The sequence below is a fragment of the Podarcis tiliguerta genome (assembly GCF_965153285.1).
Source record: "Podarcis tiliguerta genome assembly, chromosome: 1".
Taxonomy (NCBI): domain Eukaryota; kingdom Metazoa; phylum Chordata; class Lepidosauria; order Squamata; family Lacertidae; genus Podarcis; species Podarcis tiliguerta.
The window spans coordinates 133,595,528-133,614,459 of record NC_139534.1 but is presented as its reverse complement, the minus strand read 5'-3'; the positions used below and the strand labels follow the sequence as shown (position 1 = coordinate 133,614,459).

Genomic DNA, 18,932 nt, shown 5'->3' with positions numbered 1-18,932 from the left:
GTCTGCGGGGAATCTGGGGGACAGTGGAGGTGCTTGGCATAGGGGCAGAAGGCGTTTTCCTCAAGAAAGGCAGGCAGTGGGTTCTGGGGTAGTCTCGCAGCCCCCAGCCGCTGCCTATACCGGGTAGGGGCAATTCTGGCTCCTGCTAGTTGCCTCAGGCAGGGGGTCGCCTTCTTCATTGCTGTCCTTTCATGGCTCATTTGCCGAAAGAAAGCTAACCAAGTGAGAGTTCAGCATTCTGATAACCTATTATCTTTTTTAAATGTTTCTAATCCTTAAGACAGAGAAGAAAGGCTTGTTTCTGCCCTCCAGAAGCAATTCCTTTCCCAGGGAAAGCCAATAGCTGGCACATTTGGGTTCAGTTCTTGTGCTGCTCAGACCTAAAGAGCCCTGAGGTCACATGCAGCTTCCAGCCAAGACAGCCTTCTCTGCAGCCATCTCCAAGCGCCAGGAGCACCCATAAGCCTGGTGCGCAGTCTGGGAGTCATTCTGGACTCACAGCTGTCCCTGGAGGCACAGGTCAATTCTGCGCCCAGGGCGGCTGTCTACCAGTTCCATCTGCTATGACTGGCTGAGACCCTACCTGCCTGCGCACTGTCTCACCAGAGTGGTGCATGCTCTGGTTATCTCCCTCTTGGACTACTGCAATGTGCTCTATGTGGTGCTACCTTTGAAGGTGACTCAGAAACTACAACTAATAACAGAATGCGGCAGGTAGACTGGCAACTGGAACCTGTCATCGGGACCATGTGAGACTAGTCCTGAAAGACCTACATTGGCTCTCAGTATGTTTCCGAGCGCAATTCAAAGTGTTGGTGCTGCCCTTTGATGCCCTAAATGGCCTTGGCCCAGCATACCTGAAGGAGCGTCTCCACCCCCATTGTTCAGCCTGGACACTGAGGTCCAGCTCCGAGGGCCTTCTGCTGGTTCCCTCATAGCGAGAAGTGAAGTTACAGGGAACCAAGCAGAGAACCTTCTCAGTAGTGGTGGGGCACCAGATGTCCTTTGGCTTTTTGTTGCGCCCATAACCCTAGAGAGGTCAAACTGAGCAATGCTCTACTTCTGCCCAGGATGCCGGTGGGCAGGGAAGCTATGTGCTGCTGCTGCTGTGAGGTTCTTCTGCGCTTTGTCCATTATTGCTGCTGCTGTTTTGTGATTGGACCACCTGCTGCAGCTCAGCCTCCTTGGAGCCCTCAGCCAGGAACTGGTCTGTATCTAACCTGATTAGCTGCAGGAAGCCTGGCTTGATGACAGCTGCAGGGCTGAGGCTGCCTAGTCCTGAATTCCTGGTGGGGGCTCTTATCATTTGCTTGCCCAAGATGCATGCGTGTGAGCACATGCTTCACCCCTGGGTGACCCTCCTAAGAGGCGGCTAGAAGCTGACTTCTGCTCTCCGTCGGAGACAGGAGGCTTGACAGCACATACAAGAGGAGAAATGCAAACAAGTCCTTAGAAAAGTATTTCTTTGGAGATAATTTTCTTCTCTCCCTCTTCCTCCCTCCCCCCCTTAAAAAGCGGCTTCTTCGCCAAATAGGATTTTCTCTGCCGTTCTATTAATTTTTCATTTGGGTGGGCAACATTTTCCTCACACTGTGCACTGCAGCAGCAACTCCACCTGGGACATGGGAGGGAAAGGTGAACTGGCCAGGAGGCCGCTTTCTTTCAGCCTTTTGCACAAACTGTTGGTTGGGAATGTGGCAGTGGGGTGCGTTGCTGGAATGGCTTGACAACCACCAGCACCATCACCCTCCTTTTGCTTACAGAATGTTTGTTTACATTCCAAGGCATCATGGTGGACAAAAAGGAACAGCCATTTTCCAGTCTGTTTCATAAGGATGCTGTTTGCAGCTTTTGACCCCGCTTTCAAAACCTCAGAATGCTTTATGTGATCTTTCTCTATCATCCTCACAGACAACTCACCACATTCTCCCTTTTACAGATAGAGAGGCTGAGGGTGAGAGTGCGGCTTACCAAAAGCCAGCAAATCCACGATTAGAACTAGGATGTAAAGCAAAGTTTCCTAGATTAGACCCATCTCGACCAAAGGTCCCCTGAGCTCCAGTTGCTGGTGGGCACTCAGGGTGAGAGGACAACGGCCCTCACATCTGGTTGGCTAGTGGGTGAAGCAGGGAATCTGGAGAAGATCTAACCCCACTCCCCACCCTCCGTTTCACCCCCCTGAAAGATCCAGTCGCAAGCACTGTGAGCAATTGTTAGCTCAGTGGAACTCCCACATTGAAAGGCAGTCTGCCTCTGGATGCCATTGGCTAGGAAGCAGCAGCAGGGGCAGGGCCTTTGCTCAAGGGTAGACCATCTGCCAAGCATGCAGAAGGTCCCAGGTTCAATCCTCATTGGCATCTCCAGGCAAAGCTGGAAGAGCCGTTGCTGCCAGTCAGTGTAGACAATATTGAGCAAGATGGACCAATGGCCTGGCTCACTATAAGCCGCTCCCTATTTCATTGATTTTTCTGTTGTCATGATGCCTTGCTTGGCTGGGGACTTCCTGGAGGCCTTGGCCAGGTGGCAGGGGGTGGAGGGAGGAGGTTTCTCCAGAGGGATGCAGAGGTCATGAAGGCAGATCTGCTCTCAGCTGCTTAGACTGCAGGCAAGGGGGTCTTATGGTGACCCTTCTCTGCTCCTTGACCTCCAGCCGGGAAGAGGCAGTTGCAAAACTCCTGGTCTTCAGCAGGGGTGGAGCAAGGGTGTAGACCACACTGGGTGTCATCCTGAGGGGGGGGGTGACATTCTGCACGCCCCCCCCGCCCACGACTCCCAAGGCTACAGCGAGCAGCGGCTGCAATGGCAAAGCAGTAGGCTTGGGACTCGCTGGGGGGGGGGGGTGACAATTTTTTTTTCACACCGGGTACCACCTGACCTTGCTACACCTCTGGTCCTCAGCAGCAGCTCCTGCCCACCTGGTTACCAACCCCCCCCCCCTTCCTCCTTACCGTAGATTCCGGTGTATAAGACGACCTTTTAGCCCCGGAAAATCCTCTAAAAAGTCGTCTTATACGCCAGGTATGGGTTCGCTGGGCAGCGGCAGTGGGCGGCGGGTTTTGCGCCGGGAGGAAGCTGCCCAGCAATGCTAAGCCAGTTTCGCTGGGCAGCTTCCTCCCGGAGCGGAGCCCGCCGCCCACTGCCGCTGCCCAGCGAAGCTGCCGCATATAAGACTGGGCATATAAGCCGGCCCCCCAAATTTGAGGGGTTGACTTATACGCCCAGTTGCCTAATATGCTGGAATCTACGGTAATTCTCAAGCCAAGAGTTTCCCATACTGCCAGGCTGGGCTCATGGTGTGTCTTGGCTGCCTCCTGGTGGTCATTTCCAGGATGGCTTTGGGCATTCCAGATCAGCCCTTCCTTGCAGGGAGAGACCAGAAGGGGCTCATCTACACAGGGAGGAAGCTCAGTGTGGATTAGAAGCTGCTTCTGCCTCAGTTTTCTGAGGGGTGGGGGTGGGGTTCTCCACACCAGGTCCTCATCATCCATCTGTCAGCCTGAATGTTTTCCCATCAAGATTTGGTTTTCCCAGCTGAGGGATAATCCAGTATGGGAATTAAAACCAATATAAAATTGAATGTTGCCTTGGGGGGGGGGTTTACATGGGTAGTACCACCTATCCCCAGCCTCCTATTTTGTTTCTGTCATGTTTATGGGTTGTTGGTTTTTTGTTTTTTTTTCAATTTCAAAGCACTTTCCCCCCAAAAACCAATTCTTTCTGTGTGTGACCGAGCAAGAGCAGCGCAGGCTTGGAGGGAGTGTGTGTGTGTGTGTGTGTGTTTGTGTTTGTGTTTGTGTTAGAGATGAGCCATTTTCCCGGCAATTATTGGACAGCTTACATCGAAGCGACCAATTTTCAATTACTCAGTCTGCAAGATCCTGACACAAAGCAGGGCCTCCCATTCCCTCTGTCTGTCTGTCTGTCTGCCTGCCTGCCTGCCTGCCTGCCTGAGAAAGGGCTCAGAAGTGCCTCTTGCAGCCTGACTGTTCCTTGCCCTCTTTGTAAGTTGCTCCTCAGCAGGCTGCCAATGGGGCTGTGGGCAATGCACACACACACACACACACAGAGAGACACACACACACACACACACAGAGAGAGAGAGAGAGAGAGAGAGAGAGAGAGGCATATATTTCATTTTTTCACCTGCTCATTTGTGCAAACCTGGTAGATTGAAAAAGCTATGTTTCAGACATAAAAAGGGACTGCTTTGCCCACTGTGGAATATGCATTAAATGCTGGCTTTGCTGGAAGTTTGTTTTGCAATTCCACATCCTTTTTTTCCCCTTTTCCTTTTAAGGTGCAAGTGTGCAGGCAACCAAATACCTGCCTGCACGTCACAGCCTCCCAAGGCAGACTGTTCCACTGTCAAATGGCTCTTACTATCAGAAAGCTGTTCCTCATGTTTAGTCGGACTCTCCTTTCGTGTAAATAGAGCCCATTGTATTGGATCCTACCCACCAGAGCAGCAGAAAGCAAACTTGCTCCATTGTTTTCTTTGTCCCTTCTCCCTCAGCTGGTTTACATAAATGGCCGGAATTCTCTCTCTTTCTCTCTCTGTGTGTGTGTAAACTGCACAATTCTGAAACTGACTAGATAAAAAGAAGGACCCGGCCGCATTTCAAGCTACTAATATGTCTACAGCCACTGCTAAGTCATTCTTCTCAGTTTGGATTGAAACTGGGTCGTGTGTGGGCTGGGGAACAACACATAGGCGCGCAGGGTAGATAATGGACTGCAGTTTGCACGCAGCTTCCCAAAGCAGAGCAAATGGGAGTGTGCACAGCACACAGCCTGGCTGGAAGCCCCCCTCCCCTGTGCTGGTGAGGGCTTGCCCCCTTTCTGTGGGGCAGTAGCAAAAGGAAGATGGGCCCCCAAGTGCTCAGCTTCTCCCGCCTGCCTTTCTGCCTCTGCGTGGAAGCAGAGTCTCTCCCTTTCTCCCCTTCCAACAATGGGAGGAAATGTCTTTGGGGCAGGCTGCCTCTTGGAGTGTCTCTGCCAGGGAGGGAGACGGCCAGGCCAATAATCTCCGGAAGCCTCACCTAGCAGGGGAAGGAAGCTGCGGGACCCTCAGGCTCCTGGGCTGGGGAGCCCATTCCCACGGGTGAGCGGAAAGCGAAGGGAGGGGGAAGGGAGGCAAGTGACCAAGAGAGAGAAATTCCTCAGCAAATTCTCCTCCTGAGCTGAGCGTGCAAAAAGGGAGGATTTATATTCTTCCCAGGTTACAACCCAGTGTTGGATACAACGGGGCTTGCTTCTGAGATGAACACCTACCCAGCCAGATGGGCGGGGTATAAATAATAAATGAAAAAAATAATAATACAGAATTGGGTTGCCTCCTATTTCAGTATGTTCAATGAATGGTGATTTTGGTTACTGCTACTTATTGGAGCTGAAAAGTGTTGATTTGGGGGCAAATGTTTAATTCATCCAGAAAAGCCACTGTTTCTATTGCGTTTTGTACATTTTGTACATTGTCACAACTTCTGCCGCAGCCATAAAACGGGGAGGAGGGGTGTTGCAGGAAATTATTGCAGAACAGCAGGAGCATAAATGCAACAGAACACCCTATTTAAAAATGGTGCTCTTTCTAAGTGAGCAGTTAGTAAGAATTCCATTCCCTTTGAGTAAAAGGAATCAGAGACTTGCTGTGCTTTATAAACCGGAGAGAAATTAAGGGAGAAGACCATTTCAAAGAAAAGCTTGCAGTGATTTGGTTCTTGTGTTGTGTTTATAGTTAGAGAAGCAGGAAGAGGAGGAACAGAGCAGGGAGCAGGGATACCCCATGGCAAAGGGTTCAGGGCTCAGCCCTTGGTCTTTGGAGGTGGCAGAAGGATTCCAGGGTGGCTCCCCTCAGCTGCAGCCTGCCTTCAAGGGGCGTCTCACTCCTCAGGGGCTTCTGCTTACCCCCACCCTGTCCCATCTCATCCCTGTGCTTCTCTCCCCTGCAGCAGCAGCAGCAGCAGCAACATGGGCACCTGCTGGACCCCGACTGGGCCCTTGACCGTCGAGGGGCCTGCAAGAAGACAAACAGGAACCTGTAAGTCGAGGGAGGGGAGGGAACCCATCTCGGGAGGGGGCTGAAGCCAGACCCAGAGTCCCTGCCTGGAGTTGGGGAGGCCCCACACCAGGCGGGTAAAGCCCTCATGTGCCACTTGAAACTGACGCACACCCCTGTGTGAAGATTCCTGGGAGCTGTAGTTTGATAAGGGGGCCAAGAGCTGTTAGGAGAACCTTAGCACACTACAATTCCCAGGGGGTGTTAATAAGAATGCTTTCAATACATGATATGGCTGTGACCCTGGAAACCCAGATCCCAAGCTGTGGTGGGCTCCTTTGAGTGGACTCTCTAGTTATTGGGGAGTGAGGTGCTAACGGTTATTTCTTTTACTGTTCCTTTCCCTGGAGCTGGGGTGGGGTGGGGTCACTTTCTGCACGCTCAAGGTATCCTCCGATTATTCCTCACATGTTCCAGGGCCAATTGCATGTTCATGGGTGGGGCTCGCTCGCTCGCTCCTGAAGGAAAAGTCCTCTGCTCGTGCTCAGAAGCCCCTTGCGTGGGGGCTGCTTCTGCCAGCCGCAGCAGCCACAGAGGAGGTGGTTTGCAGGCCACCCACACCAGTCCCCACGCCTGCTTCATGTAGCCTGGCACAGAATGAGACCCTGGGTGCTGGGCAGCCTGGGTGCAAAGTCTGAAGCAGGGTCAGCTGGCCTCCCCTGACCTCCACCCCTCTTGCCCGTTGCTGGACCAGGAGAATGTAAACCTAGGAAAGGAGTGGGTGGGTGTTGGTGCATTTACCACTTCTTTACTTTCTTAGAGAACGGGGTGTCCTCAGCAAATGCTAAAATGCCTCACAAAGAGCTGGGTCAGCATTTATGTCTCTGAACCACAGAGCTTCAGCCGGTAGACCCCCTCCATCCCCCACTCCTCTATGCATTTTGCCTGAAACCACACCTGGCCGTATTCAGCATCAGTGTCTACTCAGAGGAGACTCATTGAAACTGATGAACGTGACTCCCTCGGGCCCCTTCCTAATTCCAGCACGACCCTGTTGTGCCTCTTCTTTCCAAAGAAGCTGCTTCATGTCTGTCCCGAGAGGGCACATGCCACATGCTCAGAAGTACTCTGCCCCCTAAGCAGAAGCAAGAGCTCTGCTTAGCGCAAAGGCACTGCGCACTTTCCCCAAAGGGGAGAGATGGGCAAGGCAGACAGACAGCCTCTGTGTCCATGTGGGGATTTCCCCTCCTGGCCAGCCACATCCTCTTCATGCAATCCAAGAATGGTAGAGCTGGGAGGGTCTTAAGGGTCATCTAGTCCAACCCACTGCAATGCAGGAATCGTAACTGAAGCACCATCTTTGTTCCTGGGTGCTACTCTTGAGCAATCAGCACTGGGTTGCTGCTCATCCGTTGCAGCCATCTCTCATTTGTTTCATTTTTACGTGAGAGATAAAACGGACGAAGACGGCAACTGGGGTCTTCTATCCCAGAGAGGGGATCTGAACCCAGGACCGCTCGAAGCTCGCCATACACTCTGGCCCTGAAGAAGTGGGGCGGGGCATCTAAATCAGCCACTCCTCCTCCTCCTCTGCAGATACGGGCAAGGCGGTGGGCACGGGGAGGGCTTCAGGAGTCCCGCTGCGCATGCTCGAGCGTGGGGAAGCGTCGTTGCGAGGCGCTGCCGCGGGGTGTCGCTGTCGGCGCACTAGTGGAGACGCGGCGGAGGGCAGGATCCGGCGCCCCTTTCTGAGCCCGAGGGTCCGGGGAGGGCAAGGGCGGGGGGCTTCAGCTGCCTTCGAGGTCTCCCTCCGCGCATCCAGATGCATCCCTCTGCGCGGGGGGTCGCCGAATGGTACCTGGAGAGGTGAGGGAAGCAGCAGGAGACGCGGCTTCCTCGCGAATAGGAGGAGGGCATTCGGCTTTATTTTAAAAGGACCGGGAAATATTATTTTGAAACAGGGGCGTAAGACGCCCTTCTAAATCTGCACTCTGCATTTGCTCAGGAGCGCTCTCACCGATGCCCCACCTTGTTGGCTCGCTGACATTCCAGTCATTGGAAACGGAGTCGGGGGCGCAAATCCTCAGAGCTGGACTCTTGAAATCAGTTTTGGGGGTGAGACGAGCCCCCCGGCCCCACCTCTCGAAAAGGTCTAGGTCTGGAAAGGACGTGGGGAGATCAGCTAGCAATCAATGAAATGGGGGTTTCCCTTTCAATTAGAGCAAGGTGATTGGGGAGGTGCGGGTATGACGCTGAATCTGTACATCCGCTGCGTCTCAAGAGCGCCCCGTTTGACCCTTGCTTCTGAGGGTGGGCATTCATGCACGTGGAGGTAAATTCAGGTTGGACGGGAGGCCAAAAAGGGATGGTGCTTCTTGCGAGAAAGCTGCCCCGGGGAGGGTGGGCTACCCCTTGCCTTGCCCCCGCGAACCAATCCGGGCGAAGGGCGACCATCGCAGGCTGCCCACGAAATCCATTCGGAGTAGAGGAGGCGCGGCTCCGTCCTGGAGTCTGCGGGGAAAGGGCCCGTCCGCACTGCCCTCTCTGAGCTTCTCCAAGGCGCCTTTGACTCAGGGCTGTCCCTTGTCATGGGTGCTGGAAAGGGTGCCAAACTGCAGCTCCCACCAGGATCGCTCTGGGATGCGCACGAGGGATGCTTCGAGCGTGTAGTGTGGATCTGGCCCGTAAAGAAACGGGAGAGCAGGCTTTGGGAAGGCTCCGGGCTGCGGGGGGTCCCAGCCTCTCCGCTCCCCCCGTGAAGAGGGCGCCCGGACTTGGTACAAAGGTCGCCAAGGAAGCCGCCACCTTCCCCTGATTGACATTTCCCTGCCTCCCCTCTCCCCCCCCCGTTTAACCCTCGGCGCGCCAGGAGTTCTATAAATAGCCTCGCCCCGCCCCGGCCCGAAATAGGATCCCTGGGCGGCCCTGGCACGTGCAGCCGCTCCCCTTCCGAGGGGCTGGCGGGGCCGGCCGGCCGGCTGCAGACGCGGCTGTGCTCTGGCTGCGCTGCGGCTGCTGGCGTCCCCCGGAGCGCCCGGCCATGCCCTTCTCCCGCGAGGCGGCCCAGGCGGTGGAGCTCCAGGCGGAGATCCTGCGGGGCTCCCGGGGAAGAGGCGGCGTCACGCTCAGCCTGCAGCGGAGACACACCTTGAAGGAGTACGTGGGACAGAAGTGCGCGCCCTTTGTGCGTGCTCAGGGGCACTCTTGGCCCTGGCTGGGAAGCCTCTGAGCTTACGCGGAGGGCGGTGTGCTCGCTCGGAAGACGGGGGAGGCTTGGATTCCTTGTCGGGGTTTGCGGCGTTGTTCCTTTGCAGGGCTCCCGGACCCCTCCTCCCTGCCCTTGAGGACAAAGGAGAGGGGCCGGGCTGGGCTGGGAAACGACCCTCGATGGCGGGGCTTGTTCCTTTGATTCCCCGCAGCCTCGCTGACAGCCCCCGCCCCTTCTGCTTTGCATCTCCAGGGCCAAAGACATGAAGACCCGGCTGGGGATCTTCCGAAGGCGGAACGAGTCTCCTGGAGGCCCTCCAGCCTGCAAGGCGGACAAAGCCCTCAAGACCCTCAAGTAAGGAAGGGGGCTGCTAGGTGAGAATAGGCTTGAGGTGTCTCGGGGGTGGTCCCAGATCCGCAGAGGTGAAGCCCGGCTGGGACATGGTCTCTGAGTTTCTCTTCCCAGCGCAGAACTTCACCCACCAAAAGCAGAAGCTGCACTTGAGGTCCCAGATGGAGAAGGTTCCTGGAGCTTTTTCTCCTCTTCTGACCCAATCCTGCTCTTCCATTTGTAGCAGTCATATCCTGGGTGGATTTCCAGCATCTTAAGACTGGAGAGGGTCTGAGAGGGAAGTGACGGGCATCTCTGCACACACAAGAGGATTGGCGCTTAAACACATTTTGAACAAATGCAAAAATCTCTATTTCCCAATTTTTCTTTGCGAGAAATCTTTTCTAAAGCGTGCGTAGGATTTTCAGACAATGCAGGTTTTGGCCTTGCTTTTTGAAATCCATTAATTGGTGGATTGGAAGGCTGCATCTTGAAAAATGAATGTTGGCTATTACAGTATAGTAAAATGAAGTTCAGCAAGATCTGTGTTTTGGGAATGGGGGGTGTTGTTTAGTAAGGCAGAATCAAAATGCAAGCTACTTTCATGTAGGTTAATCAAGCAGCCTTTGCCTTAAAATTTTAATTTACTCCAGTTGGGGGGGGGGCTTAATCCTCTGGGGGAAGGGGTTTCCATTTTTCCTGCCTTGCAGCTTCTCTTTCCTGCCAAGTGACTCCTCCCCTCATTTTCTCCTTCTCCTCAGGCCAACTCCTGAAGAAGCTCTCAAGTGGGGAGAGGCCCTGGAAAAACTGCTTCAGCATAAATGTAAGGCGGGAGGAATTTTGCCATTTCTAGCTTTTGAGAATCACTTAAGCTTTGGAGACACGGAACCCAAACTCCTGAAACATCTGTGACTCTCAGATATGTGCAAAATCTTGTTTTTAAGTGGGACCTGCAGTTCATCCCTCCCTTTCTCTCTGACTTTTTAAAAGCACTGTGGAGATAACAGCATCCAAGGCTTGGCAGGATGTGTGTGTGTGTGTGTGTGTGTGTAACTGTGAGGGCGATGTTCCTCCCCTACCCATTGGCTGCTTTCACCCCCAGATTGCTCTACCCACAGCTACCCGGCCAGTGGAATCCCACTGGTGTTGCCTGGCACAGAGGCAGAGCCCACTGGCTCATCTGACGCATGATCTCCTTCTCTTGGCTGGCAGTGATGCTCCCACAGTCTTGGCCAGAGAGAGGCTTTGGACAGTTTCTGCCCTCTGAGATTCTTTTCGAAACTGGGCATTTTGCAGTTTGTGGTGAACCTTTCTCTGTGCCATCCTTGGATTGTGGATCTGCTGTTTGGTGTTAAGAAATGGTTGCACCTACAGAACTCTCACGTTTTACCCTTCTGGTGCCTGAAATGTATTGCGGGGGGGGGGGGGGAGGCAGGCCTGGTTTAGCCTGCTGTGCCACCTCAGAAGAGGCTTGCTGGTTTAGACCCAAGGTCCATTGAGTTCAGTAATTCGTGTGCCAGCCAGGTGCCTTTGGCCCTTGCCTTCATCCCCTGCGTGTCTGGTCTTTAGAGGCAAACCACTTCTGGCTATGCATCCCAAGAGTTGCCCTTCCCTATTTCCTTAAGAGCAGGCATGCCCAAACTCAGCCCTCCAGATGTTTTGGGACTACAGCTCCCATCATCCCTAGCTAACAGGACCAGTGGTCAGAGATGATGGGAATTGTAGTCCCAAAACATCTGGAGGACCGAGTTTGGGGATGCCTGCTTAAGAGGAAGGGGCCAGAAGGGGAAGGCTGCTGGCTCCTCCCCCCCTCCCCCGGCCCTCAAGGCTGCTTTCTCCCTCTCCAGATGGTCTGGCCGCCTTCCGTGCCTTCCTGCGCACCGAGTTCAGTGAGGAGAACCTGGAGTTCTGGCAGGCATGTGAGGACTACAAGAAGATCAAGTCCCAGTCCAAGATGGTGTCCAAAGCTAAGAAGATCTATGCGGAATACATTGCAACCCAGTCCTGCAAAGAAGTGAGTGGGTGGCCGAGTGGTTAGCTGGCTTCCGTTGCCCGGGGGGTGGGGGGTTGGCAGTCCAAGGCCTGTTGGTATTGGCTGTGCCAAGGTGCAACGCAGACCAAGAGGCTCTGCCAAGGTCTGGGGTGAAATGGACACACGGAGGAAGGATTTTGAAACTCAGCCTTGAGATTTTGCAGCCCAATGCTTATCTTGCGTCCGGCTGATGAACAGGCTTAAGACAACGCCAAAGTACTAGGCTACCTGGCCTAAGGTACATGGACATGTGTTTAACTGAAACCTGTATATGGGCAATGTTTACAGCTGGAGGGGAGCAACTCAGGGCTAGGTTTGTGCAAGGAAACGGCCTAGAAACTCTCTCCTCCCCAAAAACTTGCTGTCACCTCTGAGGGGCCTGTGAAGACGCTTAGAGAAACAGCTCTGAGGTGAGCAGGGCAAAGCCCAGTTGTTACAGCCCAGTCTGGTAAAATTCTCTGTCCTGGCTGCTCTGCAAAGAGTTTGGGAACTTTCCCGGGGATTGTGTTGGAGAGCCTGGGCATGTTCTTCCCGCCGGCCCAGAGTTTCCATTTGGAGAAGGGAATGGCTTCTGTTTAAGTCCATGGATCAGGTAATGACTCCTAGGAGAAGGTCTGCTGGCAGAGGGGGAGACGATCTAGTACAGGGGCCAGCAAGGTTTTTCTTGCCTGAGCCGCATCAGTCCCACGGAGATCCCTCTATGGGCTGGATCACACGCACGCCTGCTATTTTCAGCATCTGCGCACGTGCAGACGTGATTTTTGGCACCACAGAAGCAAGTCCCTGTGCCACGCTGGTTTAGCGCAGCGCGTGAGCGGGCGGCTCGGTTCAGGGGAGGTTCCGGGGCCCGTCAAGTGACCTCTGTGAGCTGCTTTTGGCCCATGGGCCTTAGGTTGCTGACCCTTGATCTAGTAGCTGGCAAGGGGCATTAGTGCCTTTTGCCCACTGCAGGTTCAGAACTGGGATTTGTAGCTTTCAGGAACAGGCAGCATTGGGAAGAGACTGTCTGCCATGGGCACTCTGGCCTCAGCTGCTCTGCTGTATTTTAAAAAGAAAACTCCAGCTCTTTTTGCAGCTGGAAAAGATCTGTAGGTGTATTGGCCATTGCTTCCCAGGGGGCTGTGCTGCCCCCTCTCTTGATCATTCTTCCATCCATCCAACCAACCAACCACCCTTAACATGATAGGAGCCTGCTGGATGAGGCCAAAGGGCACTCATCCTGTCCAGCATCTTTCTGTGGGAAACCCTTGAGCAGGATTTGAACGCGAGAGCCTTCTCCCCTCCTGTGGTTTCCAGCAACTGGTCTTCAGAAGAATTGCTGGACATGGAAGCAGAATATAGTCATCCTGGCCAGGAAGAACTGTGAGGGGGGGGAGAGCCTTTGTGTGCTGATCACAGCTGTTTCCACTCCCCCCCCCCCCCGTGATCAGCACAAAGTCTCTCTCCCCTCACAGTCCTTCCTCTAGAAACAGCTCCTTTTCTCTCTCCTGAATCTGCCCTCCTGTGCTATCGTACTTGAGCTGCAGTGGCTGAACGGGGACTTTCCTCCCTCCTGCTCTTGTAGGTCAACCTGGACTCCTACACCCGGGAGCACACCAAGGACAATATGCAGAGCATCTCCCGGAGCAGCTTTGACCTTGCCCAGAGGCGGATCTACGCCCTGATGGAGAAGGACCCCTACCCTCGCTTCCTGCGCTCAGAGTTGTATTTGGACCTCGTCAACCAGAAGAAGCCCAGCCCCCCGCTGTAGAGGCGGCCTGGCCGGCTTCTGAGGGGAGACTTGTTTCTGGGAGGTGTATGTTTACATGTGATCCGCTGCCTTTCTGGTCGGAGGCCTGCCTGGACAAAGAAGCCACCGCTTCCTTCTGGAAGAGCCGCTTCCCCCCACCCCTGGGGTCAGACAGCTCGGCCTCCTCATTCTCTTCCACCCCAGGAGCTTGCTTTGTCTCTCCGGTACGACGACGTCATGGTGACCAGGAGCTGGAGGCTGGGGGTCCCACCAGACCACTGTGAAGTTCAGAGCTGTCTTCCCTCCCCCTGCTGCGCCCGGGGGCTGTTGCAGAGGGGCCACTTTCTGAGCCTGGACCTGGATTTGGTGCCCATAAGGAGTGTGTGGGGTGGCAGACAAAGATGGCTCCTCCTTCCAAAGAGTTGCTAACAAAGGGACTTGGGCAGCACTTGGGGGAATTATCGCCCTTGGCATGTGAGCATCTTTGCTCTCGAAAAAGAACTCTTTCTTCCTCTTCTTCCTCTGTCTCGTCCTTCTCCCAAGGAATGCTCAAGCAGCCCCCAACTGCTTCCAGTTGTCATCTGTTCCCCTATTTATTGAAATCATCTAGCTGGATGCTCAACAGGTGGTGCGCATGACCACTGCTCAACTTCCTGTTGAGTTTTTTTTTGTTTTTTTACTTCAAGTGCAATATTATTATTATTACTGTTTTTGTTTATGTGCCTCTTCTCTCGCCCCCCCCCCTCAATCTCCCGGAACTTTGCAGTGGAGCGAATGTGCCTAAGTTCTGAGTGTGTCCAGCATCTCTGACAATGCTGATGACTGACGACATCTGCTGTGCCTGCAGGCAGCCGAGAGATCTGTAAGAAGAGGGCTGAGGGCAGACTGTGGCCTCTGCGGTCAACACACAGAGATGAAAGAGTGCTGTGTGAATGGGATGGTGAGTGTGCTGGTTGGGCCTCCAGAGGGGAGAGTGTGCCTGTATGTGTGTGCGTGAGGCCCCCGCTTGCTCATGCTTTGGTCCAGGAAGTCCAGGCTGCCTCCTCTCTGGAGGAATCTGGTGGATGGACGCTTGGCCAAGGACCTGGTTTACAACTCAAGCCCATCTCTGCAGGTAGCTGTTCATGTTGTGCTGTTGTTTTAAAACCCATCAACTTCTTTTTTTTTAATGTCATGGCTATTTAGGATAAATAAAGAGAGAATAAAAGTCCTTAGCTTCTTTTTTTCCTTCCTGATTCTCTGCTTTCCCAAGGAGGAGGCTTTCAGAGACCAATCTAGAATGGGCTTCTTAATTTAAAAATTGGTGTCTGCACTTTCCCTGAAAGGAGGGATGTGGTTGGGCTACTGGCTTTGGGGAAACGGCACCATTGTCTGCCTGCCTTCATCTCAGCTGTGCAGAAGGGCTCTTGGTAGCTGTCCGTCAATCTCACAGGGGAAATCTGCAGCAAAGGGTGTCCTGAGCAGAGCTCTCTTGAGGCTGCCAAGCAGCCCGCTAAGCCCTCGTGATGAGACTTTGCTCCATTCTCCCTGCGCCGGTCAGTCAAAGTTGACCCATGGGGTGTGGGGAGGGTTCTCCTTCGCAAGCACGTCCCTTGCAGGGAAGGCACTTGTACAGCAGCACCTGGCAGGATCAGGCCCTTCCCATCTACTGACATCTTCCAGTGAGGTTGGTGATGGATGGGGCATGGTTTGGGGGAAATGGTCTCACAGGCCAAACTGGACCCATGGCATGCCAAGAGTGGTCTGTGGGCCAGGGTTTCCCCACTCCTAAAGATGGAGGGAGTGGGGGGCTCTCTGGGACCTTTGTTCAGATGCATTTGAGCCCCTGCTTGGTGTCCTGAGATATTAGCTCTCTGGAGAATTGAGGAGTTCCACCTCACCTCCATTTGGGACAAGAAGGCTCGGCTGGGCTTCACTCTCAGACTTAGGCTCCGAGGGCCTTCAAGCTGAAGAGGGCAGCTGGACTTGAACTCGTATCTGCCTGGGGCAGTTTCTTCACCACTGAGCAACTGGCCCCTCTCTGGCTCTTTCTAAAAGAACAGCAAGAGCATCTTAGAGCTGTTCTCAGCCACTCACTTCGTTTGGACAAAGTGCAGGGAAAATTTCATTTCATTTTCCATTTCCTCCGACCGCATTTTTTTTTTTTTTTTTTAAGGCTGAGTTATTTTTAGGGATTGCTGTGAGCAACAGGCCCGCTAAGCAAATAAGAGCTTCACTTTTCTTTCCTTCTGCAAAATGTGCACAGTGGGTTTTGGCAGAAGGAAACCCGAGATGGGGCTCCGTCCTAAGAGGAACATTTTATGAGGCCCCTGAAGGATCTCCCTGGCCTTAATTACAGCAAAGTTAAAGCCACGCTAATTGCCAGCACTGTCTCAGCTTTTCCAGCTCCTGACGCTCAGAGCACTTAGTTCTCCCGCAGGGCCTGCGTCTGGGTAGAAAACAAAAAAGTGGCCAAGGATGATGCCACCTTTGGGTAACACGTTGGGGGGAATGCAAGCAGATCGGGTGAAAACTCCAGAATTGTAGTGCTAGCAAAGTGACTGGTGCATAATTTGTGTGGGCAGGAGAGGGGGGTTGGGTGGAAACCTGGGATTCTGATGGAAGCCAGGTAGCTGTCTTCAGTTGCATATCTAGTTGCATTTAATGCAAGTTCCCATTTCACAGATGAGTAGCTGAGGCCAGTTAGTGAGTTTCCACCTGAGGTGGTTCTCAGTGTCTCCCAGATTTCAAGTCCAACTTCTCTGTACACTCTCGGTCACGGCCTCTCTGGTCAACTCTAGGATAGCTGAAGCTCTCCATCACCACAGAAGGAAAGTACCTGAAGGTGAGTAAGCTACCTGGGAAGCCAAAGGAACTGATTTCTCACTGCCTCCCCCCCAGCCTCAGACAGGAGTAAAATAGTGGATGAAAGTGGGGGGGGAGACATACACACACACAAAATAGCTCTGTCTGTAAAACGGCTCAGGTGTGGAGCCACCGGGTCCTCATCACCCAAATGAGTCTGAACTTCTTCCCATCAAGATAGGGTTTTCCCAACTGAGGGATGACCCAGTAAGAGATGTAAGACCAATATAATGATGTAATGTGTTTTTACTATTTTTTGTTGGAAGCCACCCAGAGTAGCTGGAGCAACCCTGTCAGATTATTATTATCATTAACTTGAATGTTGTCTGGGGGAATGGGGCTTTTTACATGGGTGGCACTACCTATCCCTGCCCCCTATTTTTATTTTATTATTAAAGTCCCCCCCCCTCCCCAAAAAAAAAAACCTGCTGTAACATACAACAAAAGCAATTGATTTCTGTGCAGGAGCAGCACAGGCTTGGAGGAGGGTGTAGAGATGAGCCATTTTCCTGGCAATTATTGGACAGGTTACATAGAAGTGACCAATTTTCAGTTACCCAGTCTGCAAGATCCTGACACAGAGCAGGTCCTCCCATTCCCTCTGTCTGTCTGTCTGTCTGTCTGTGTGTCTGCCTGTCTGAGAAAGGGCTCAGAGGTGCCTCCTCCAGCCTGGCTGTTCCTTGCCCTCTTTGTAAGTTGCTCCTCAGCAGGCTGCCAATGGGGCTGTGGGCAATGTACACACACACACACAGGCATATATTTCATTTTTTCACCTGCTCTTTTTTGCAAATCTGGTAGACTGAAAAAGCTATTCTGTGTTATGCGAATTCTAATATGTCAAAAATGAATGTTCGTAAGAGCACAAGCTGAACTCACACATGTAAGTACACAAGCCACATGTCTCCAACAGTACAGGAGAGCAATCCTGAAGCCATTTCCAGCTGTGCATTTCTGAATATTGCAACCTGAAAGCAAGGCAATGTCGTTCCCCTCCAGAGAAGCAAGAAGCATGAGTGCCACCTGCAGCTCTTCTTGGGAAGCGCATCTCGCAGTCCAGCAGGAGACGCAGTGAACTCAGTTTAATATACACTGAAATAAAGTTTCTCTATATGCAGAGGATATTTCCTAATTTTTGAAGGGTGATAGACTGTGGAATATGTGTCTATGTCTGCCCCTTAACATTCGTGCAACAAATGCAGTAAGGGCCCGTAGCTGGAAACTGCATGTGGGGAGGGTGTGGCGGCTGCGCTCTGGTCACACTTGTGGGTTCCTTGTCTGTGGGGCACTCCGCTGGTGGCCCCTGGAGAACAGCGGTGGGCTGGGCTGGATGAACCCCTCAGGGCATCATGATAATGATGATTTCTGACTTTCTCATGGGACACACGTGGCTTAGAACATGCAAATATCTTTGCCCCCTTCAGCCAATGTTTTTAGCTTTTTTTATTTTAGCTATAAGCCGCCTTGAGACCCCGTTGGCGGGGGAAGATGGGATGGAAATACAATACTGTAAACAAGATATAGCTTAGAGGCCAACTCTCTTGGGAGCCCCCAAAAAATTTAAAGGAAAAAAACCTGGATGTACATATCCAAAATATAAGACACAAAACAAGTAAAATAAAACCTACATAAAGTGGCAAATGGCTTGAGATACCTACTAGGTCCTGAATGGGGTAACTGTGCCCCTGAAGGACCAGGTGTGCAGCCTGGACTCACAGCTGTCCATGGAGGTGCAGGTCAATTCTATGTCCAGGGCAGATGTCTACCAGCTCCATCTGGTACGCAGGAGGAAACCCTCCCTGCCCGTGGACTGTCTTGCCAGAGTGGTGCATGCTCTGATTATCTCCCGCTTGGACTATTGCATTACGCTCTTTGAAGGTGACCCGGAAACTACAACTAATCCAGAATGCGGCACCTAGACTGGTGACTGGGAGCGGCCACCGAGACCACATAACACCGGTCCTGAAAGATCTTCATTGGCTCCCAGTACATTTCTGAGCACAATTCAAAGTATTGGTGCTGACCTTGAAAGCCCTAAACGGCCTCGGTCCAGTATATCTGAAGGAGCGTCTCCACCCCCATGGTTCAGCCCGGACACTGAGGTCCAGCACTGAGGGCCTTCTGGCGGTTCCCTCACTACGGAAGCCAAGTTACAGGGATCCAGGCAGAGGGCCTTCTCGGTGGTGGCGCCCACCCTGTGGAACGCCCTCCCTTCAGATGTCAAAGAGAAAAGCAACTACCTGACATTTAGAAGACATCTGAAGGCAGCCCTGTTCAGGGAAGTTTTTAATGTGTGACATTTTAATCTATTTTTAATCTTTGTAGGAGGCCGCCCAGAGTGGCTGGGGAGGCCCAGCCAGATGGGCGGGGTACAAATAATAATAATAATAATAATTTATTATTATACATAAATTACCATATAGCATATATTCAGCACCAAAAACAGCTGGACATATAAAGGACCCCCATTGTCTTCAGGAGCTGAGGGCCTCATCCAACCTAAATCCGACCCCGATAAACAGGAACCATAAATACCTCTGCATTTTATCGGGCTCTTTCGGGGGAGCCCCGCCCTGCCTTGGGAAGAGAGCAGAGCCTGGCGGCGGGAGAAACACTCTGCACCAGCTCAGAGGCCCGCTCCTCAGAAGGAGGCGGGGCAGCGAAGCCACGCGGGAAAACGACGCCCCCGAGCCCCGCCCCTCGGCCTCTCCGGCGCCTGCGCGACCCCGCCTCCTCCCCCCTCTCGCGCCTGCGCCGCTCCTTTCCCGCCGACGGGGCCGCAGCGCAGCTCGGCGCC

The 18,932-nt window shown here is 53.1% G+C and overlaps 1 protein-coding gene across 10 annotated transcripts in view; it reads left to right on the top strand.

The window, feature by feature from the left end:
- RGS3 (regulator of G protein signaling 3) overlaps positions 1–14,504 on the top strand; it is a 76,827-nt gene extending 62,323 nt beyond the window's left edge. For 4 of the 10 annotated variants that reach the window (XM_083434705.1, XM_083434708.1, XM_083434709.1 and 1 more), the window contains 5 exons: positions 5,952–6,037; positions 9,456–9,557; positions 10,295–10,356; positions 11,381–11,547; positions 13,130–14,504. In XM_083434705.1, the coding sequence (XP_083290831.1) occupies positions 5,952–6,037; positions 9,456–9,557; positions 10,295–10,356; positions 11,381–11,547; positions 13,130–13,315 (603 nt within the window). In that variant the 3' untranslated portion in view covers positions 13,316–14,504. Of the gene's footprint in view, positions 1–5,951; positions 6,038–7,763; positions 7,862–8,953; positions 9,152–9,455; positions 9,558–10,294; positions 10,357–11,380; positions 11,548–13,129 lie in introns of those variants that run through there. The other 6 variants (XM_083434707.1, XM_083434711.1, XM_083434712.1 and 3 more) reach the window with 4 other exon arrangements.
- Positions 14,505–18,932: the final 4,428 nt, after the last annotated feature.